Source organism: Myotis nattereri, assembly GCF_964212035.1.
Source record: "Myotis nattereri genome assembly, chromosome: 8".
Lineage (NCBI taxonomy): Eukaryota > Metazoa > Chordata > Mammalia > Chiroptera > Vespertilionidae > Myotis > Myotis nattereri.
The window spans coordinates 31,103,371-31,125,263 of NC_138083.1; the positions used below are offsets into that span (position 1 = coordinate 31,103,371).

A 21,893-nucleotide genomic window follows, 5' to 3' on the forward strand; every position below is an offset into this window, starting at 1 on the left:
CTGTTCACCCCCATGGTACATTTTTTTCTCCAAAACAACTTCCCATTCCTTTTCACAGAGACCTGACCACAAGACTCCTGGCGTAGTTCAAGCTAGAGACATCAATTCTTTATTCTACATGCAGTACATCCATCCTAAATCTAAGCTCCATTAGCTTTATTTACCATATATATTTTTTAAAACCTCTGCTTTAAAAAAATTATAAAAGAATATGCTTGTTGTAAAAGTCAAATAAATTCAGAAGAGGAAATTCCCTATCATGTCTCTCCTATATTCTACTTTCCCTTATAGGTAACCCATTGCTCACAGTCACAGTATTCTTCTTCCAGATTTAAAAAAATGCATTAATACACTCATATATTTTTTAAAGGGGGTATTATACCATGTATAGTCCTCTGTAATGCGTTTTCTTCATTAACAGTACAACTTAGATTTTTCTATGCCAACACATTTATTTTAATGACAGTACAGAATTTCATAATGGACACAAGAACTCATTTAGCCATTCTGCTATTTGATAGATATCTGCTTTTTATTTTCTTTACTATTAGAAATAATGCTGTAATGAGCATCCACGTACAAATACATATTTGGTTTTCTGTTAGAGCAGTGGTTCTCAACCTTCTGGCCCTTTAAATACAGTTCCTCATGTTGTGACCCAACCATAAAATTATTTCGTTGCTACTTCATAACTGTAATGTTGCTACTGTTATGAATCGTAATGTAAATATCTGATATTCAGGAAGGTCTTAGGCAACCCCTGTGACAGGGTCATTCGACTGCCAAAGGGATCGCAACCCACAGGTTGAGAACCGCTGTGTTAGAGTCTCAGAAGTCAGGTCAGATAGTGTGGGTATTTAAAATTTGCTTGATACTGTTAAATCATCCTTCCAATGCTATACCAATTTGAACTCTTTCTACCTGTCAATGACAGTATATGTATCCCCATACCTTTGCCCATACTTGGTATCAGTCTTTTAAAATTTTCATATCTGACAGGCTCAAAATAATGGTTGTTTTAATCTTGCCTTCCCTGATGACTAGATATAGTTGAGCTTTTTTTCATATGCTTATAGACCTTTTATTTTTCTGTGAATTGCCAATTTTGCTACAGCAGGTTTGTAGAAGCTCTATATATTATGGAATAGTCTGTCTACCTGTGGCATATAGCTTCTTCCAGTTGGCCACTTTATATGGAGACATTTTTTTTATAGAGATGTTTAACATTTTAAATACATTTACTACCTTTCAATCTATTCCATTTTGGAATGAATCTTGTGTTTTGCTTAGAAAGGTCCTCCTTACTCCATGATCATAAAAATACTGTTCTATGATAGAAGACACAAATTTGTGTGTTTGTCCTAGGTGTTATTTGTCAGCTTCTTTCCTGATAGGGTTAACTGATGCAAGCACAGTCACACTTGCCCCACACGGTGCCAACCAGATTCTCTTTGCCAGGCAGGACTTTGAAAGCAGCAGAGGCTTCTTGAAAGGACCCTAGAGCCAGCAGAACAGGGCCTGCTCTGCCCAAGTGCTGGTAGCCTACCTCATCTTTTGGTTCTGTCAACTTTTTCAGTGTCTCCCCAACTGACAGTTTTGTTGTTTTGCTTCATTTAGTTGTGTTGACTTCTCTGGTTTTTAAATAAAGGAAGTGACTTAGCAGTTAGTATCAGTGAGTGGGTTGTAGTTGAGAAACTGATGGGAGAAATGTGGGTGATGTAAATCTGATTCCTGTGTTCAGATAAAGAGAAAGGAACTTCAGTTACTGCTTGTAATCACCTGGAATGTGTTTCAGCTGGTGGTAAAGGGGTGGGAGAATTCCAATTAAAAGTAGATGAGAAATGTTGACACTGAGAATTACTTCTGACAATGTCTGGTAACAAAACAAGAAAAAGCCCAGCTCCAATATCAAATGCTCACCTGCACAAACAGTGCGAGGCTCAGGGCCTTTCTATGACTGGCTATGTTTTTTGCTGAACCAAATGTTAACATTTCAGAATTTTGCTGGTTGCTAAATGTTAATGACAATGGAATTCACATCTTTCCTGGGTTGCTTGTATGAAAGACAGGGCCTTGGTGAGACAATTGAAATAATGCTGAAAGGCAACAGAGGAGTTGGCAAAGGCCAACTTCTAAAAATCTCTCTACTGTATCTTGTTTTCATGGTGAAAAGTTCTCTCCACTCTCACGGCTGATGGATATAAGGATGCAAGCATAACACATCCTAGAGCAGTGGTTCTCAACCTTGGCTGCACATTAGAATCACCTGGGAATCTTTTTAAAATCCTGATTTCTGAGCCTCCACCCCATAACAAAGAAACAGAATTTCCGGAGGATGCGGCATTTGGGGCCTTGACTTACGAGAGTAATGACTAACGAGTTTTTCGAGATACGAGCCGTCTCTCAGCCGATTTTTTGCTTTGAGTTGAGTTGGGAGCTAAAATTTGGGTTACGAGCCAGCTTCAGATACCCCACCGCTAGTTGGTGCAGCGAACGTCACAGTGATTTGACATACGAGTAATTTGTATGTCCACAGCACATCAACAGGCATATACCATGAACTGTCGTCTTCATTTCCCCCTAAGATTCTGAAGCCATTTGCCATGGTAACTTCACTAGGTAAAGGGGAATCACCATTTGGGGTCTGGCCTTGAGCTAACTAATTCCTGAGAACCCAGAATGTCATTCTTTTATGCCAGCTAGAATGGAGCTTTTGCAGGCCAGCTGATGGAAGGAGTTTTCGCCTGCTGAGCTGGCCTCACATTAGGAACAAAGTATTTTCCCAATGTATAGTTAGAATAGATATCTTTAGCAAGCAGCAAAATCCCCACACTAGACTACCTGAAGTCTTTGGATAAGGACTATACAGTAGCAAGAGCAAATGCAAATTGCTGGAGGAGCAATCTCTACCAAATGGTAAGTCCCTAGGTGAGTCACAGAAATCCTAAGTGCTATAGAAGACTTAAAAGTTGCAGGATAATGATGAGATAATCCATGCTTGCTGGGCCATTTTGGATTTTGGAGACAGCATATAACACATGTTGATATCCTGCTTTGACTCATTTATTGAGTGATCTGAAAACAGAAGGCTCTCTAGCTGATCAAAGCCATGGAGAAACTGGCATATGGGGCCCCATGTGTCTGGTTAAGGTTGAGCAGGAGAATCATATTAGAAAACCTTAAGATTTGGGGGACAAGACCATGATCTTGTCAGCATACTCTGGTAGAGAATGTAAGTCTAACCATGGGACACTAGATATCCAAATGACTTCAACTAAGAAGTATTATGTGATTCAACAAGCCATAACTTTGGACATGTCCAGCAGAATTCCACCACCAGCTGGAAGTGATGTGTATGGAACATTTGCAACACACCCACTCCCTTTAATAGACACCTCTGACTTCCCGATGATTTCAACAGTTGACTGACAAAGAAAAACATCCAGCCTAGTGTACAAATGGCTCTGAGACATGCTAGCCCATTCTGGAGGTAGACTGCTGTGAGATAATCGACTTAAGAGATGGCCCTGAATGGTATAAAAAAGAAATCCTTCTAATGAACAGAACTTCAAGCAAGGCACCCCACTACCTACTTCATTGGCGATCAGGATCTAAACCGATCCCAAGGTATTAGACGACTGAAATAAAAAAGATAGGAAGTAGTTATGTCCTCCCAGATGGCACTCATTGCTAACCGCCAAGGAGATCTTGGTTAGCCCTTTCCCTTAATATCCCATTGCTGGTCCAATGAGCCCATGAATATAGTGGCCATGGTAGCCTGGCAATTGGCTCTCACCACAGTATCTATTGAATTTGCCTACCATGCCTCTAAGAACACCACCTCTATTCAAGGATTTACTGGGTTGCCTTATCATGGGATCTCAGTGACTATTACCTCCAAACAAAGACTTCATTTCACACACAAAGAGGTATGGCCATGGGGACACATACTCCATTACCCAGAAGCAGTTGGCACTACAGGCTCCAATAGTGTGTCTATTGGAGACCTAGTGATGGTGCTGAGGCTGGGAACTCTTTTTAAATCCTCACCTGAGAATATGTTTTTATTACTATTATTTTTTTTTTTTTGAGAGAGAAACATTGATGTGAGAAACATTGATCAGTTGCCTCCCAAATGCAACCTGACTGGGGATTGAACCCGAAACCTTTGGGTGTGGCACAACCCTCCAACCAACTGAGCCCCCCCGGCCATCGCTTGGGTGCTATATTGTGGGACCAAGTCTCAAGCAACAATGAGCAAAAATGATGCTGTTTTTTTCAACAGCCAGAAAAAAGGGTCCAAGTTATTCTATTAACTCTTGCCCAGTAAACGGTCTTTTGCTTCAGTTCTTGCCTCCCTCCCAGCTACTCTTCACTTGGAGCTCATGATTTTCTCAGAGTGCAAAACTGACCACATATCTCTGTTCCCCTAAACCCTTCACTGGTGGAGCAGATGAGTGGTGACCCACCCACCTGGTCATTGAAGCTCCTTTCCTTCTTGCTATTAGAGCTCCACTAATTTGGACTGGGTTCTGTCAGTTGCAGTAAGCCTATTTCTTCCTTGCTTATGACTGGTTTAAACAGAAGCATGTGACAAGGGAAGTCTTCAGAAGCTTTTGGGAAAGTTTTCCTCATTGGTAAAAGGAGACACACAGAAAGAAACAGTCATCCTTTGTCCACTGGATCTTGTGAAACCTCCATGTGGTGCCTTGAACTGGTAGCCATTTTGGTGTCACAAGGGGAGCCAACTTCAGTTGAAAGGTGTAAAGTGACTGAGAGTTTACCAATGCCCAAGTTGGTCCTCTATGTCCTCAAATCCATTCCCCTTTCCCTAATCATGACCAGCTTATGCCAATCTATCAGCACCTCTGGTATCAACCACTGTTGTAGCCCCTCCCTGTATTCCCTGCACCTATTCTGATCTCCCCATGGGCCATTCTCTATATAGCACCATTTTATTTCAAAATACAAACCTGGTTAGTCCATAGCTCTATTTCCTTCACGACAATCTGTAAGATCTATAGCCTGGTCTCATCTTCTTGCAGTTTCATTTCTTACTATTCTCTAGAGTCTCTGCCCTTCGGCCACACATAGCCCTTCTTTATTTTCTGAATGGGCCCTTCCCTCACCCACCCTCATTATTAACAGTCTGCTCCTGCTATTTCAAGTGTCTGGAAAGTCCCCCCCACCACACCCTCCCATCTCCCTTTCCCCAATGTCTTTGCCTTTGATTGGGTCTCAATGAAAACATCATTTCTTCAAAGAAGTTCTGACCTGGGATCAGAACCGATGGGCTAGAACAGCCGTGGGCAAACTACGGCCCGTGGGCAAACTACGGCCCGCGGGCCGCGTTTGAAATGAATAAAACTAAAAAAATAAAAGACCGTACCCTTTTATGTAATGATGTTTACTTTGGAATTTATATTAGTTCACACAAACACTCCATCCATGCTTTTGTTCCGGCCCTCTGGTCCGGTTTAAGAACCCATTGTGGCCCTCGAGTCAAAAAGTTTGCCCACCCCTGGGCTAGAATCACCAACTGGTAGATTCACAAATATGTTCTGCTTTCTTGAGGGAGTTATAAAAAAATACGAATCTAAATTCCCAAGATGAGGCCTTTACTCTGCAGTCTGCCATGGTCCTCATTTTCCACACTGAGCTACTCCTTGTCTACTTAAGACACTCTGGGATCCCTAATCCAAACTCTAAAAGGCCACCGTTAATACAGGCTCCTGCTACTATGCGCCAGTCCTTTATGTCCTATATTGCTATTTGAACTTAGTTATTTTTGTTCTTATTTATAGACAGTGAATTTCTTGAGTGTAGAAATTAAATCTGTTTTTGCTCCCCAGCAAAGCTCTGGCACCTAGCACATATTAAATGCTTAATAAGTATTTATTAAACAAAGTAACAGATGTGATGATGAATGAATAGATGGATAGATAAGGGAGGTGAGACAAATTATTTATTTCCTGTCCATAATCATATAGGAAAGGAGTCAGAAGAACTTGGTGAACATTTTCTCACCTCTTAACCCATTAAAAACCTGTTTTCTCCCCCAACACCTTAGGTCTGCCTTCCTCCCTGCTGACACACCAGTCTCAGCAAAAAACTCACGTTGAATTCCTCTCTGAAGAGTTTGTTGTCATCGGCCATTCTCCGGTTAATCTCCTCTTCCAGCTTGTCTACGGGCAGAGGTGGATACTTCCTGTTGGTGCTTGGAGACCTGGCCAGAAGTGGCACACTCTGGGGTTCTGCAATGCATAAAGGGGAAAGTTAGTTATGTGCCCTGGGGACTAGTCCTTCTCTGGAAACTAAATTCGGGATTCTATCTCATGGACCGAGCTTCCAAGAACTAGAGCTGCTCTCTTCAAGTCTTTTTCCTTTTAGAATAGGGAAATCACTAATTTCTTGTTTTTCTTCTCCATGAAGGTTTCCCATGCCATTAGAGTTCCTTACCCACGTCCTCAGTGCGGCCATTGGATAAGCGGAAAGAATTGGAATGACTCCCAGCTTGCTTGTACTTCTTAAACCTAATGAGAAAATGTGAAAAACTAAGCACAGAGGCAGAAGAGACCAATCATTGGCTTTGTATTTCCACGTTCAATTCAGCCTTTCTAAACCTTCTTTACCAAATAAACAGGCTTTTTAAAAAAAAAATTAATTGACTTGAGAGAGGAAGGGGGAGAGTGAGAGAGAGAGAGATAGAAACATCAATGATGAGAGAGAATCATTGATTGGCTGCCTCCTGCACACCCCCGACTGGGGATCGAGCCTGCAACCCAGGCATGTGCCCTGACCAGGAATCGAATCCGGGACCCTTCAGTCCTCAGGCCAGTGCTCTATCTACTGAGCCAAACCAGCTAGGGCTAACCAGGCTCTTTTAAGAGACAGGTCCTGCACCTGATGCTCCTGCTCACCCTCAGCACACTAGAACAGCGGTCGCCAACCTTTCGGACCTCACGAACCACATGTGGTCCGCAGACCACCGGTTGGCGACCACAGCACTAGAATCCAACCCAGGTATCACCAAGAGTATGTTCTAGCTTGTGTGACTCTGTGCAGTTCTAGTTCCAGAACTCCCTGAAGATTACAGTCATACCAGGTGAAAAAAGGATGAGTGGGTAGAGTATAGTAGGGGGAAGGAGTAGATAAGAATGTCCATATCAAATAAAAATACTGTTATTTCCCCAGTGCAACCAGGGAAAAGATCAGAGTTTCAGACTGGGTGAGCACAGATCTGGTCTTAAGTCTCCTGCAGGATGGTGGATACACATGACAAATTATAGGGGTGTCTAAGGTTCCCCTCTCTTTATATCTGTAGAACAGAAAGAGAGCACACAGAGCAGCTTAAGCCAAAGATAAGGGCGAAGTTAAGCCTAATTAGTCAGGGCGATAGGAAGATAACAAATACACTTCCCTCTTCTCTCCCTTGGGTTCCCCTTTCTTGCTTTTGTTCCGTTTGAGTAGTATTATCTGGAGGATCTTGAAAGAAAGTCAGAAAGGGGAACCCTATAACTCACATGGTTTAGTGCAGTATGCCAGGGTAAGGAGTCCTAGAGGGGTTTGGGGACAAAGCCCCAGGTATAAATATTTTATATGCTTTATTATATAGAGACCAGGGGATTTTTAGGGGTTGCTTCAACAGGGTTAGATATGAAGATCTTAAACACTTATCAATAATAATACAGACTGTGGCTTCTTCCCTCAACCTCCAAACCACCATCCTGGACTTTAGATTGCAGTAGAGTTGGGAGGCTGGACTTGGATAGGTGGAAGCCAAGAGACGGGGCTGGGTCTTGAGGAAGACTATGTGGCTTTTAAATAATTTCTAAGTAGAAATTTAATCTTATGAGCACTATTCTGAGTCATTTCCCTCTATCCTCTTAATTATTCTTATCCTACTGTCTTCTGAACTATGTAGGCTTGAGGCCCTGGGGTTACTGAAATAGAGGCCACGAGAATGGAGAAGCATTAGTTCACATGCTCACCTTAACATGTACAGAACTATGATAATAAAGACGATCACTAGCAGAGAGGACAGGGCCACCATCACTGCAATAATTGGTGTTTCATCTGAAATTGAGAAAAGAAAACATGTCATTACTATTGTGTGCAATGGAGGGCTCAAGTTGGGTGCTCTGGGAAATACCCAGGAAGAAGGGCTCATTCAATGCTTCTGTAGAGACAGGGCATGAACAAAATGAGTGAGAGAGACAACACTTCCTACTGCTACCCTATCTCTGCTTATCATACATTTGTTTTCTGTCTCCCTGCATTTAAAAAATGCCGGGAGCCGGTCCATCCTTGCTGTTTCAAGGGACCTGGCATATATGGCATACTGTTCTTAATACGTTTGCTCACCTTCTTGGCACTATGTGTTTTAACCAAGGTCACCTCTCTGAGAAAGGTTGTTTCCCCAGGTAGGGATTTTCCCCTGAAGTTAGGGAGGGAATAAAACCCCTTAACTAAGTGCCAGGCGGGTAACTAATCACTTTAACTATGAACAATCATGCTTAAGCTACATAATCTTTACTCCCTGGAATGGAGATAAGAAACGCCCTAACCTTTGGAATAGAGATGGATAGGATTGGAATCAACTGGTATAAATACAGATGTAACAAGACAACAGGACACAGAACCTAGACACAGAACCTACACAGAACCTAGAGACAGAAGAACTTCGCTGGAGAGAACATGGCAAAAGATCCTGGATAGAAACTGGAAACAGAACCTAGAGACAGAAGCTAGAGACAGAACATGGCAAAAGATCCTGGACAGAAACTGGCAACAGACCCTAGAGACAGAACATGGCAAAAGATCCTGGACAGAAACTGGCAACAGAACCTAGCGAGAGAACCTGGCTGAAGATCCTAGAGACAGAACCTGGCTACAGAACCTGGATAGAACATGGCAAGAGAACCTGACTAGAACCTGGTGACTGAACCTGGCTGGAGAACCTGTACAGAACCTGGCTGGAGAACCTAGTGAGGGAACATGGCTACAGAACCTGGCTGGAGAACCTGGTGAACCTGGCTGGAGAACCTAGCAAGAGAACATGGACACAGAACCTGGCTGGAGATCCTAACCAGAACTTCGCTGGAGATCCTGACCAGAACTTGGCTAGAGATCCTGGCTAGGCTGCTGATCAACTGAACGCTGTCTCCATGTCATTCCTTCTTCGCCGACTCCGTCCACACCTTTGGGGACCCCTGGACCTGCTGGGGCTGGACCACAGCAAAAAAAAATATATTTTTATTGATTTCAAAGGGGAGGGGAGAGGAAAAGAGAGATAGAAATATCAATGATGAGAGAGAATCATTGATTGGCTGCCCCCTGCTGGGGACCAAGCCCATAATCCGGACATATGCCCTTGACCAAAATCAAACCCGGGACCCTTCAGTCTGCAGGCCAATGCTCTTTCCACTGAACAAAACCGACCAGAGCTGTCTCCCTGCATTTGAATAAAAGCTCTTTGAAGGCATAGACTGTTTTGTTCATTGCTACAGAGCCTAAAACAGTGCTTAGTACATAAACAAATAAATATTTGAAAGCATGAACACATCCAATCCTGATGGCAATCTAGGTATGAGAGTCAACAACATACTCTCTCCCCAGCCTTAATGGGCTCCACCTAGAGCAGTGATGGCGAACCTTTTGAGCTCGGCGTGTCAGCATTTTGAAAAACCCTAACTTAACTCTGGTGCCGTATCACATACAGAAATTTTTTGATATTTGCAACCATAGTAAAAGAAAGATTTATATTTTTGATATTTATTTTATATATTTAAATGCCATTTAACAAAGAAAAACTAACCAAAAAAATGAGTTCGCGTGTCACCTCTGACACGCGTGTCATAGGTTCGCCATCACTGACCTAGAGGAAGACAGGAGATAAAAGAATTTTCCTGTCATAAACTCAGCTTGTTTCCTGGCATAGAGAATACTGTTCCTGATTAAAGCAAGCAGACATTAGATCCTTAAGCACTATGTATCCAAAATGCCGGTACTCTTTTCTACTTCTTTCTACAGCCAGAATCCCAACTACAGCAAGATACGGCTTGGAGATATATTGGAAGGCAGGTTCTTGGATTTCCATTCCATAGGGCCTGGCTTCCTTTCCATCCAATACTTAGCTTTCTTTCTTATGGCAGCTAACCAGGTGCTGGCTCATTCTCCTCCACTCTCATGCCCCTACCACTAACTACACAACATCTTGAGTTTGTAACTATCTGCATCACTTTCCATCCTACTAAAAGGGAGGACAAGTCCCTCCCATGTGAAAGTCAATCCTGCCACACATCTATTACTGTTACCTCAAAGACTTGTCTTCTTGACTCATTTATCCGCCTCTACTCACCAACAGCCCCATGCTTCACAGTTAACTTCTCACAACAGTTGTCTTATAAAAACAGTCATTTTCTCTAATTCTTTACCTCTGGATAACTCCTTAGCCTATTTTGTTCTTGACTCCTACCTCAGTGCTCCATTTAAATTGCTCATCAAGCCCAGCTGGTGTGGCTCAGTGGTTGAGCATGGACCGATGAACCAGATCAACGATTCAATTCCTAGTCAGGGCACATGCCTGGGTTGCGGGTTCGATCCCCTGTGGGGGTGTGCAAGAGGCAGCCAAGCAATGATTCTCATTATTGATGTTTCTATCTCTCTCTCTCACTCTCCCTTCCTCTCTGAAACCAATAAAAATATATTTAAAAATATATTTAAAAATAAATAGAAATTAAAAAACTCATCAAAAACACACAAATGGCATATTACCAAATCCAATGGAAACATTCCCATTCACACCTGATTCAACCTCTTAGTAGCATTCATTAAAAAAATATTTATAGACCAGCAATTCTATGCTAGGCACTGTTCTAGACCATGGGAAAAGAAAAGTGAGGGGATACTGTTCATTAACAAGTAAACACATAATTTCAGAAAGGGACAAGTGCTATGAAGAAAACAGTATGATTAATTCAAATGGCAGCAGAGTAAGGGGAAAGCACACTCACTTCCTCTCAGGATCAAACTGAAATTACAACTAAATTATAAAACAATAAACCTGATAACCAACTGAACTAGCTAAACAGAAGTCTTATAACCAAGGATTTACAGAAGCAGCCTGGCAGGAATGGTGGAGATGCGAAAAGGGCTGTGAATCTTGAGGGGTGGCATGTGCAGTGGCTGAGAATCTTGAGGGGTATCTCAGGTGCAAAGGTTCCCTCTGATGTGCAAGGAGTCTTAACCCCATGCGGGGCTCCCCAGCCTGGAGCACCAGAGCAGGGAAGAGATGTCCATATAATATCTGGCTGTGAAAAATCAGTGAAGATCTATCCACCAGGGAGTATGCTAGAAACCCAGGCGCCTTCTTGAAGGGCCAAAGCACAAAATCTCATTTGTGGGCACTCACCCTGGGCTCCAGTGGAAGAAAGGCAGCTCAGAGGGTTGTGTGGCTTTGGGGAGAAGGTTAAAGGATCAGCTGCCAAGGGTCCTGTGCTGATTCCCTCACCCGCACTGCCAAGAGAAACCACCTTTCCTAGGTCAAGTACTCCCCTCCGTATAGCATCAGACTAAGTAAATGCACTAGCCCCACTCTCCCAACTCCCTGTGGCCTGCCGTGCCAAGCTCCCCTTCCTCCGCATAGCCAAATCTTGGTCTGTTTTAGCCTGATGAACTCTGCTGGCCTCACCAGGACAGCTCCCTGAGATCCCAGCCACCACAAAGATCCCCAGACCCCTAGTAGGTGGCAGCTGGCCTTGTTGTACCCTGAGACTTTTGCTGAGTATCATCAGACTCAGTTCTGGTGCCAAGTCTTAATTTGTATCAACCTGGAGAACAACAATAGCCCCTACCTAGTGACTAACTGAGAAGCTATCATGCAACCCGCCTACCACCAGAGACTTTCAGTGACCTAGCCTAACAGGTAGCTGGCGGCAGATCTCAGGGTATCTTGGGCCTTTTGCTGACTTGTCCCTAAACTTGGTGCCCATGGAAGCCAGCCTTGGTACGCAATTTGCCCTCTCTCATGCACACCCATGCCCAGCAGAGGCAACCACAAACCCAAACCATGGATTAGTTTGTAGCTCCAAACATGTAGCCGAGGGCAAGGCACGGGCAGCCCCTGATACTGATCTGCACCCATGTCCTTCTCAAAGAGGCCCCAGAACCAACACACCTGGTGGCAGGCTTCAGACCACATCAGATCATGACCTAATTAGCTCCACAAGTGGCATACCCAAAAGGAGCTCTTGGTAGGCACCAGACCCTGCAGGCATGAATTCCATGTTGTGGGGTCAGGCCCCACACAGACGATCGTACATTGTGGTTGGTGTTGATTCTCATAGCCAACCTGAGACTCAATCCCACTCACGGACAGGCCAACTGTAAGACTCAACTACAAAAGGAGGGCTCACATGACCCACACAAGAAACATTCCTGGAGCACAGGTGATCAGGGAGACTACACCACTGAGCTCCACAAGACACCTACTACATAAGACCACAACACCAAGACTGGGAAACACAGCAGATCTACCTAATACACAGAAACAAGTACAGAGAGGCAGCCAAAATGGGGAGGAAAAAAAGCCTCAAAGAAAAGGAGTAATCCCCAGTAAAAGAACTAAATGAAATGGAGGCAAGCAATCTACAAGATACAGAATTCAAAACAATGGTTATAAAAATGCTCAAAACACTTAGGAAAAGAATGGATGAACCTAGAGAGAACTTAAGCAAATAGATAGTAAACATACAAAAGGACACAGAAATCATAAGAAAGAACCAGCCATGAATGAAAAATGCAATGTCTGAAATGAAGAATATACTAAATGCAATCAATAACCTTAAGTAAAGCAGACGAATGAATCAGTGATTTGGAAGACAAGGTAGCAGAAAACATGCAATCAGAGCAGCAAAAAGAGAAAAAGAATTTTTTTAAAAAATGAGGCTAGTTTGAGGAACTTCTGGAACAGCATCAAGTAATAATATCTGCATCATCGGGTTCCAGAAGGAATTGAAAGAGAGCAAGAGACTGAGAATCTATTTAAAGAAATAATGACTGAAAACTTCCCAAAACTGGTAAAGGAAAAAGACCCAAAAGTCCAGGAAGCAGCCGAAACCGGTTTGGCTCAGTGGATAGAGCGTCGGCCTGCGGACTGAGGGGTCCCAGGTTCGATTCCGGTCAAGGGCATGTACCTGGGCTGCGGGCACATCCCCAGTGGGAGATGTGCAGGAGGCGGCTGATCGATGTTTCTCTCCTATCGATGTTTCTAACTATCTCTCTCCTTTCCTCTCTGTAAAAAATCAATAAAATATTAAAAAAAAAAAAAAAAAAAGTCCAGGAAGCAGAGAGAGTCCCAAACAAAATGAACCCAAAAAGGTTCACACCCTGACACATCATAATTAAAATGGCAAAGGTTAAAGACAAAGAGCATCAAAAGAAAGACAGTTACCTACAAGGGATCTCCCTTAAGACCACCAGCTGATTTCTCAATAGAAACATTTCAGGCCAGAAGGACTGGATGAAATATTCAAAGTGATAAAAAGCAAGGACCTATAACCAAGACTACTCTACCCAGCAAGGCTATCATTTAAAATTAAAGGAGAAATAAAGAGCTTCACAGACAAGAAAAAACTAAATGAGTTTTCATTACCACCAAACCAATATTACACAAAAAATGTTAAAGGGACTTCTTTAAGAAAAGAAAAGAAGAAAAAAAGAGAATTAAATGCTCCAATTAGACATAGTATAGCTCAGCTGTGGGCAAACTACGGCCAGCGGGCTGGATCCGGCCCGTTTGAAATGAATAAAACTAAAAAAAAAAAAAAAAAAAAAGACCGTACCCTTTTATGTAATGATGTTTACTTTGAATTTATATTAGTTCACACAAACACTCCATCCATGCTTTTGTTCCGGCCCTCCGGTCCAGTTTAAGAACCCATTGTGGCGCTCGAGTCAAAAAGTTTGCCCACCCCTGGTATAGCTGAATGCATAAGAAAATAACAGCCATATACAGGGTGGGGCAAAAGTTTATAGTTGTTTATATGACAAATAACACAATAATTAATAAATAATATTACAAGAGTAAACTGTGTTTCACGTATTCACAACTGTACACCTAACTTTTGCCCTACCTTGTATATGCTATCTATAACAGACCCACCTCAGAATGAAAGATATACACACACTAAAAGTAAAGGGTTAGAAAAGGATATTCCATGTAAATCAAAACAAAAAAAAAGGCTGGGTAGCAATACTTACATCAGACAAAACAGACTTTAAAACAAAGGCAGTAATAAGAGACAAAGAAAGACATTACCTAATGATAAAGGGATCAATCCAACAAGAGCATAAAACCCTTGTAAACATTTATGTACCCAACAACATAGGAGCACATAAATATATAAAGCAAATACTGGCCCTGGCCAGTTGGAACATCATCTCATACATCAAAAGGTTGCAGGTTTGATTCCCTGTCAGGGCACATGTCTGGGTTACAGGTTTGATCCTTGGTTAGGGTGCGTCTGGGAGGCAACTGACCATCAATTCTCTCTCACATAGATGTTTCCCTCTCCCTCTCTCTCCCCACCCCGCCCTCCCTTCCTCTCTTTTTAAAATCAATAAAAAACATATACTCAGGTGAGGATTAAATAAATAAAGCAAATATTGAGGGATATAAAGGGAGAGATCTACAGTAAAACAGTCATAGTAGGGGATTTTAACATTCTATTGACATAAATGGACTGTTTTTCCAGACAGAAAATCAATAAGGAAACAGTGGCCTTACATGATACTCTAAACCAGTGGTCGGCAAACTGCGGCTTTCGAGCCACATGCGGCTCTTTGGCCCCTTGAGTGTGGCTCTTCCACAAAATACCACGTGCGGGCGTGCACATACAGTTCGATTGGAACTTCGTGGCCCATGCGCAGAAGTCGGTATTTTGTGGAAGAGCCACACTCAAAGGGCCAAAGAGCCGCATGTGACTCACGAGCCGCAGTCTGCCGACCACTGCTCTAAACCAGTGGTTCTCAACCTTGGCTGCACATTAGAATCACCTGGGAATCTTTTTAAAATCCTGATTTCTGGGCCGCATCCTCCGGAAATTCTGTTTCTTTGTTACTAATGTTGTGGCCCCACCCCACAACAAAGAAACAGAATTTCTGGAGGATGAGGCCCAGAAATCAGGATTTTAAAAAGATTCCCAGGTGATTCTAATGAGCAGCCAAGGTTGAGAACCACTGCTCTAAACCAACTGGATTTAATTTACATTTCACCCCAAAGCAACAGAATATACATTCTTTTCAGATGCACATGAAACGTTTTCCAGGACAGATCACATATTAGGATGCAAAAAAGTCTCAATAAATTTAAGAACAATAAAATCATATCAAGCACTGTAATGGTGTAAAATTAGAAATCCATTACAAGAAAAAAACCTGAAAAACACAAACACATGAAGGCTAAATAATATTTTACTAAAAATGAATAGGTTAACAATGAGATCAAAGGAAAAATTTCAAGAAACACCTGAGACAAATGAAAATGAAAACACAAAATCTATAGGACACAGTGAAAGCAGTCCTAAAAGGTAAATTCACAGAACTACAGGTCTACCTCAAGAAACAAAAAATATCAAATAAACAATCATGCTATCTGATATCAAACTACTAGTATACTACAAGTCTATAGTAGTCAAAACAGCATAGTACTAGCTAAACCAAACAAAACCACCCTGGCCGGCTTGGCTTAGTGGATAGAGCGTCGGCCTGCGGGCTGAAGGGTCCCTGGTTCGATTCTGGCCAAGGGCACATGCCTGGGTTGCGGGCTCGTTCCCCAGTGGGGGGTGTGCAGGAGGCAGCCAATCGGTGATTCTCTCTTATCATTGATGTTTCTATCCCTCTCTCCTTCTCCCTTCCTCTCTGAAATCAATAAAGAAATATATTAAAAAAAAAACAAAAAACCAAACAGACACATAAATCAATGGAACAGAATAAAGAGCCCAGAAATAAACGCACACTTATATGGTCAAGTGCTATTTGACAAAAGAGGCAAGAACATGCAATAGGGTAAAGACAGTGTATTCAATAAATAGTATTTGAAACAGTGGACAGATAACATGCAAAAAATGAAATGAGACCACTTTCCTGCATTATATAACAGATTAAAAACTTAAACGTAAGACTCAAAACCAAAAAATTCATATTAGAAAACAAAGGTAGTAACATCTCTAACATTTTTCATAGCAATGATTTTTTTTGATATATCTCCTCACACAGGGAAACAAAACAAAACAAAAACAAACAAATGGGACTACATCAAACTGAAAAGATTTTCAGAGCAAAGGACACCATCAGTAAAACCATCAATAAACCATCTACCAAATGAGAGAAGATATTTGCTAGTGATAATCTATTAAGGAGTTAATATCCAAAATTTATAAAGAACTCATACAACTGACCACCAAAAAAAAAAAAAACAAACCCACACCAAACAATCCAATTCAAAAACGGGCTAAGAATCTGAATAGACACTTTTCCAAAAAGGACATACAGATGTTGCCTTGCCCATTTACAATAGCTCAGTGGATAGAGCATCGGCCTGTAGAATGAAGGGTCCCAGGTTGGATTCCGGTCAAGGGTACATGCCTAGGTTGTGGGTTCAATCCCCAGTGGTGGTCGTGCAGGAGGCAACCAATCAATGATTCTCTCGCATCATTGATCTCTCTCCCTCTCCCTTCCTCTCTGAAATCAATTAAAAAAAAAAGACATACACATGTCTAATAGACATATAAAAAGATGCTCAATGTCACTAATCACCAGAGAAATGAAAATTCAATGAGATATCAACTCACACCTGTCAGAATGGCTATCATCAATAAATCAACAAACAATAAGTGTTGGCAAAAATGTGGAGAAAAGGGAACCCTCATGCACTGTTGGTGGGAATGTAGCCACTATGGAAACCAGTATGGAGGGTCCTCAAAAATATTAAAAATGAAACTGCCTTATGGCCCAGCAATTCCACTTTTGGGTATTTATCCAAAGAAATCCAAAACACTAATTCAAAAGAATATATGCACTCCTATGTTCATTGCTGCGTTACTTACATAGCCAAGATATGGAAGCAACCCAAATGCTCAATAGATGAATGGATAAAAAAGTTGTGGTATATGTATACAATGGAATTTTACTCGGCCATAAAAAATAATGAAATCTTACCATTGTGATAGCATGGATGGACCTAGAGGATATTATGCTAAGTGAAATAAGTCAGTCAGAGAAAGAGGAATGATTTCACTTACATGTGAACAAAATCGAAACAGACTCATAGACACAGAGAACAGACTGATGGTTGTGTGTGTGTGGTTTGCAAGACTGGGTGGTAAAGGTGAAGGAAAGGATTAAGAAGTACAAATTGGTAGTTAGAAAATAGTCCCAGGGAATATAGTTAACAATAATATGATAACTATGTATAATGCCTGGTGGATACTGGAAATATTGGGGAGGCAGAAGCATTTTGTGAAGTATAAGATTGACTACTGTGCTCTATACCTGAAAATAATATTGAATATAAACTGTAATTAAAAAAAATAAAAATAAAACATCAGTAATTTAAAGAAAGAAAAGAATGGTAGGGAATTAGGGAGTGATGGGTAAGAAGGGGCAGATTCAGCTATTTTAGAGTAGTTTGGGAAGGCCTGAAGTGGTTATGAGGTCTACGTAATGTGAAGAAGTGAACTATGCAAATATTGGGCAAATATTTCTAGCACAGGGAACAGCAAGTACAATAGCTCTTAGGAGCTTGGCAGGTTCAAAAACAACACAAAATCCAGTTTTAGTAAAATGTTGCTGAAGAGGGAGGCAAGAGCCAGAAAACTTAGGACTTTGTAGGCCATTGTAGTGAGTGTGGATTTAATTCTGACTGTGATGAGAAACACTATCTGATTGGAGGGCTTTGAACATGGTAGAGAAATAATTGGATTTACATTCTTTTAAAAGTTCAGCTAGCTAAATGACTCATAAACAGCAGTTACAAAGTGGGAGATAATCCAGCGGAATATGGTCTTATGGATACCAAAATAGTTTTTCAAGTAGAGAGTGATCAGTTCAATCTTATATTAGTGATAGATTAAGTAGGATGAAGATAGAGAAGTGAAACTGAATTTGACAAGATGGCAGCTATTGGTAAACTTTTCAAGATTGGTGAGGAAGACTAAATAGAGTGAAATAAAGAGGGAAAGAGGAGATAGTAAGATATCAATTCCTTATGTGAAGTGAGGACTTTTACCATAAAGCAGTGGTTCTCAACATTCCTAATGCCACGACCCTTTAATACAGTTCCTCATGTTGTGGTGGCCCCCAATTTCATTGTTACAAATTGAACATAATTAAAGCATAGTGATTAATCACAAAAACAATATGTAATTATTTCCGATGGTCTTAGGCGACCCCTGTGAAAGGGTCGTTCGACCCCCAAAGGAGTCTCGACCCACAGGTTGAGAACTGCTGCCATAAAGGAATACATGTGAGGAAGATATGGAGTGCAAAGTTTGTTTGTTTTTAAGAGATGGGAGATGACAATTTTCAACATACCCTGGTATGTGCCTCTCATCTTAAAATGAGCATTCAAACTGGCTGACTACTCTCTACTCTTGGAAGAACTTTCCTCTTGGTTTCCACAACAAAGCACTCATCTGATTTTCCTTCTATCTCTTGGCTGCTCCATCACATTTTCTTTGCTAGTTGTTCCTCTTCCAACATGAGATCTTATAAATGCCTGATTTCCTCACAGCTCTGTCCTTGGAACTCTTCTCTATACTTTATGTAGTTGATCTGATCAGATAGCTGGTGGTAAGCAGAAATGATATGCTAACAATCCCCACATTTGCATTGCTTGTTTAGACCTCTCTTCTGGGCCTATAAGGCATCTCCACTTTAAATTTCACAGGCAATACAAACTTTCTGTCTAAAACATTTTCCTTTCCATTCAATAAGCTAGCTCTGCCATCCACCCTGTTAAAGTAAGAAATGTGGGCCATTGTAATGAATGTGGATGCTTTTCTTCTATATCCAACTCAGTGCAAGTAATATATTCTCAGGCTAAAATGAATGTCTCAAATTTGTTTGCCCTTTTTAAAAATTCTGTTGCCCTCACTATAGTCTCTATCTATCCTCTCTCATCTGGATCACAGCAAGCCTCTGCACCCTGCCAACCCATTCTACACAAAGCAGGCAGAGGGATCTCTAAGAAAGCAAATCAGATCACGTTCCTCTCATATGTAAAAACTTTGGATGGTTTCCCAAGCCTTTAGACTAGAGCAATAGTTCTCAACCTTGGCTGCACATTAGAATCACCTGGGAATCTTTTTAAAATCCTGATTTCTGGGCCACATCCTCTGGAAATTCTGTTTCTTTGTTACTAATGTTGTGACCCCACCCCATAACAAAGAAACAGAATTTCCGGAGGATGAGACCCAGAAATCAGGATTTTAAAGATTCCCAGGTGATTCTAATGTGTAGCCAAGGTTGAGAACCACTGCTTTAGAGGAAATCTAATATCCTTAACCTGGTCCATAAAACCTCCCCATTCGGTCTCTTCTTACTAGATCTCCCACCACTCTTTCCTTGCTCACTAAACTTCAGCCACTGGAGTCCTTCCATGCTGAGTTCATCCTTCCCTTAGGCCTGTCACATGTTGTTACTTCATTCTGCTTTTACATAGCTTCCTTCCATTCTTTGCCAGGCCAACTCCTAGTCATCTAGTTCTCATTTTAAGTGTTATTCTCCCCAGAGAGATATTTTGTTTCCTAATACTAAATTAGGATCCTAAGTGTTTCTTATCTCTAAAATCAGTTACTCTGAAGATTAAATGAGATTATCCATGTAAAATTCTTGGCACAGTAACTGGCACACATTATGTACTCAGTCAATGTTAGCTAGGATTTTCTTTATTATTCTCACAGAGCACTCTGTTATTTCCCTTGATATTACCTCTCACACTTTGTAATTATTTATTTTATTTGAGTTCAGTGACTAATGAGTATCCCTTCTTTACACCATAAATTCTACAAGGGCAAAGATTACATACCTACTTTGTTTCTCACGATATACCTTAAACCTAACACAAAATTTCACCCACAATTGGCAATAAACAAATACTGGACTATATATTGAGTGAGTGAATAAAAGAATTAATGGTTGATATATCACTAAGTATGTCTATTAAATGCCAATCACAGAGGGCTGTATATGGGGTATTAAAAGGGGGTAATTAGAGACATCTAGCTCAAGATGGTTCGCTGAATCAATAATTTTACTTCTTTCTATTCATCAGCTTTATGCTGATGGGATAAAATGAGTTTATTCCCTGTCCTTGGGTGTGACTGGCACAAATTAAAAAATAATAATTTTACTTATTTCTCTTCCCAAAAGTACACTGATTTAATAGAATATAAACATACTAACGAACCAAAAGCATATTGGGAAGGCAGCAAGGGTGGCCTCAGTAGATCAAAACCTTTGAGGGGTTTTTGTAAGACAAAACAGATGGAATTGGACTGCTGAAGAGATCAATCAGAGCCCAAGAACCTTCAGTTGAAAGGCAAGTACTAGTTCTACCAGTCTGGGCCTGGAAATACCCTAGAGTCAACCAGGACTGGGGATGAAAGTGAGCCTTGGGGTAGGAGGATGGCATTTAACCAAAGGCCTGCCAAAGCAGAGTCGGTACACCCACAAGCTGTGTAACAAGCTGTGGTGTCCCATCCTGACTCAGCTGGAAAAACAGAGCACTATCCAGAGTGGGGGGAGAGGAAATTGTCACAGAGTGCTGATTGCTGCTGCTGCTTCTTTTTTTAAATGCTGTATATATTTTAAACTTTTTATTATGGGAAACTTTCAAACTTACACAGGAGTAAAGTGAACACTAAAATAAATCACTATATACTTATCACTTCACTTCAACATTATCACTATTATGCCAGTTTTTGACATCTATACTAGGATCCTCTCAACCTCACACTAATAATTCTCTGTTGTGTGGGGCTGTCATGGGCATTGTAGGATGTTTAAGAACATCTCTGGCCTCTACCTAGTATTTGCCAGTAGCTAACCAATTGTGATGACCAATCATCACCTCTAGACAATACCAATTGTCCTCTGCGGGAAAACTGCCCAGAGTTGAGAACCATTGTTCCATATCCATTCCACTGGGTTATTTTAAAGCAAATCTGAGACGTATTACTGCAACTGTAATTACTTTAGTATGTATCACTAAGTGATAAGGATTCTTTTTTCTTTTCTTCTTTTTTTAATCCTCACCCGAGGATATTTTTTCCAATGATTTTTAGACAGAGTGGAAGGGAGGGAGAGAAGAGGGAGGGGGGGAGGGGTGGAGGGAGGGAGGGAGGGAGGGAGGGAGGGAGGGAGGGAGGGAGGAAGGGAGGAAGGGAGGAAGGGAGGAAGGGAGGAAGGGAGGAGGGTAGAGGGAGAGGGACTGAACCTCTAGTTTAGGATAGGTCCCTGTTTGTTCTCCTGAAGGGACACCTACTATGAGCACAATGCAGTCCACTCAGTGCTCCAGAGCAAAGCTTAACCAGAGCCCTACAGGTGACCTTCACAAAAATCAAGGAGAGCAATCGTAATCCTGGGAAGAAGACGTGATACAAAAAATAGAATAACTCTTTAAAAATAGCCCGGTTGATGTGGCTCAGTAGTTGAGTGTCGAACTATCAACTAGGACAGTGGTTCTCAATCTTCCTAATGCCACGACCCTTTAATACAGTTCCTCATGTTGTGGTGACCCCCAATTTCATCGTTACAAATTGAACATAATTAAAGCATAGTGATTAATCACAAAACAATATGTAATTATATATGTGTTTTCCGATGGTCTT

The 21,893-nt window shown here is 41.4% G+C and overlaps 1 protein-coding gene across 6 annotated transcripts in view; it reads right to left on the reverse strand.

Moving 5' to 3' along the window:
* Positions 1-21,893, reverse strand: part of PTPRA (protein tyrosine phosphatase receptor type A) — a 131,382-nt gene that overhangs the window by 34,344 nt on the left and 75,145 nt on the right. For all 6 annotated transcript variants that reach the window (XM_081096822.1, XM_081096823.1, XM_081096821.1 and 3 more), the window contains 3 exons: positions 7,992-8,076; positions 6,460-6,533; positions 6,118-6,254 (listed from right to left, as the gene is read on the reverse strand). In XM_081096822.1, the coding sequence (XP_080952948.1) occupies positions 6,118-6,254; positions 6,460-6,533; positions 7,992-8,076 (296 nt within the window). The remainder of the gene's footprint in view (positions 1-6,117; positions 6,255-6,459; positions 6,534-7,991; positions 8,077-21,893) is intronic.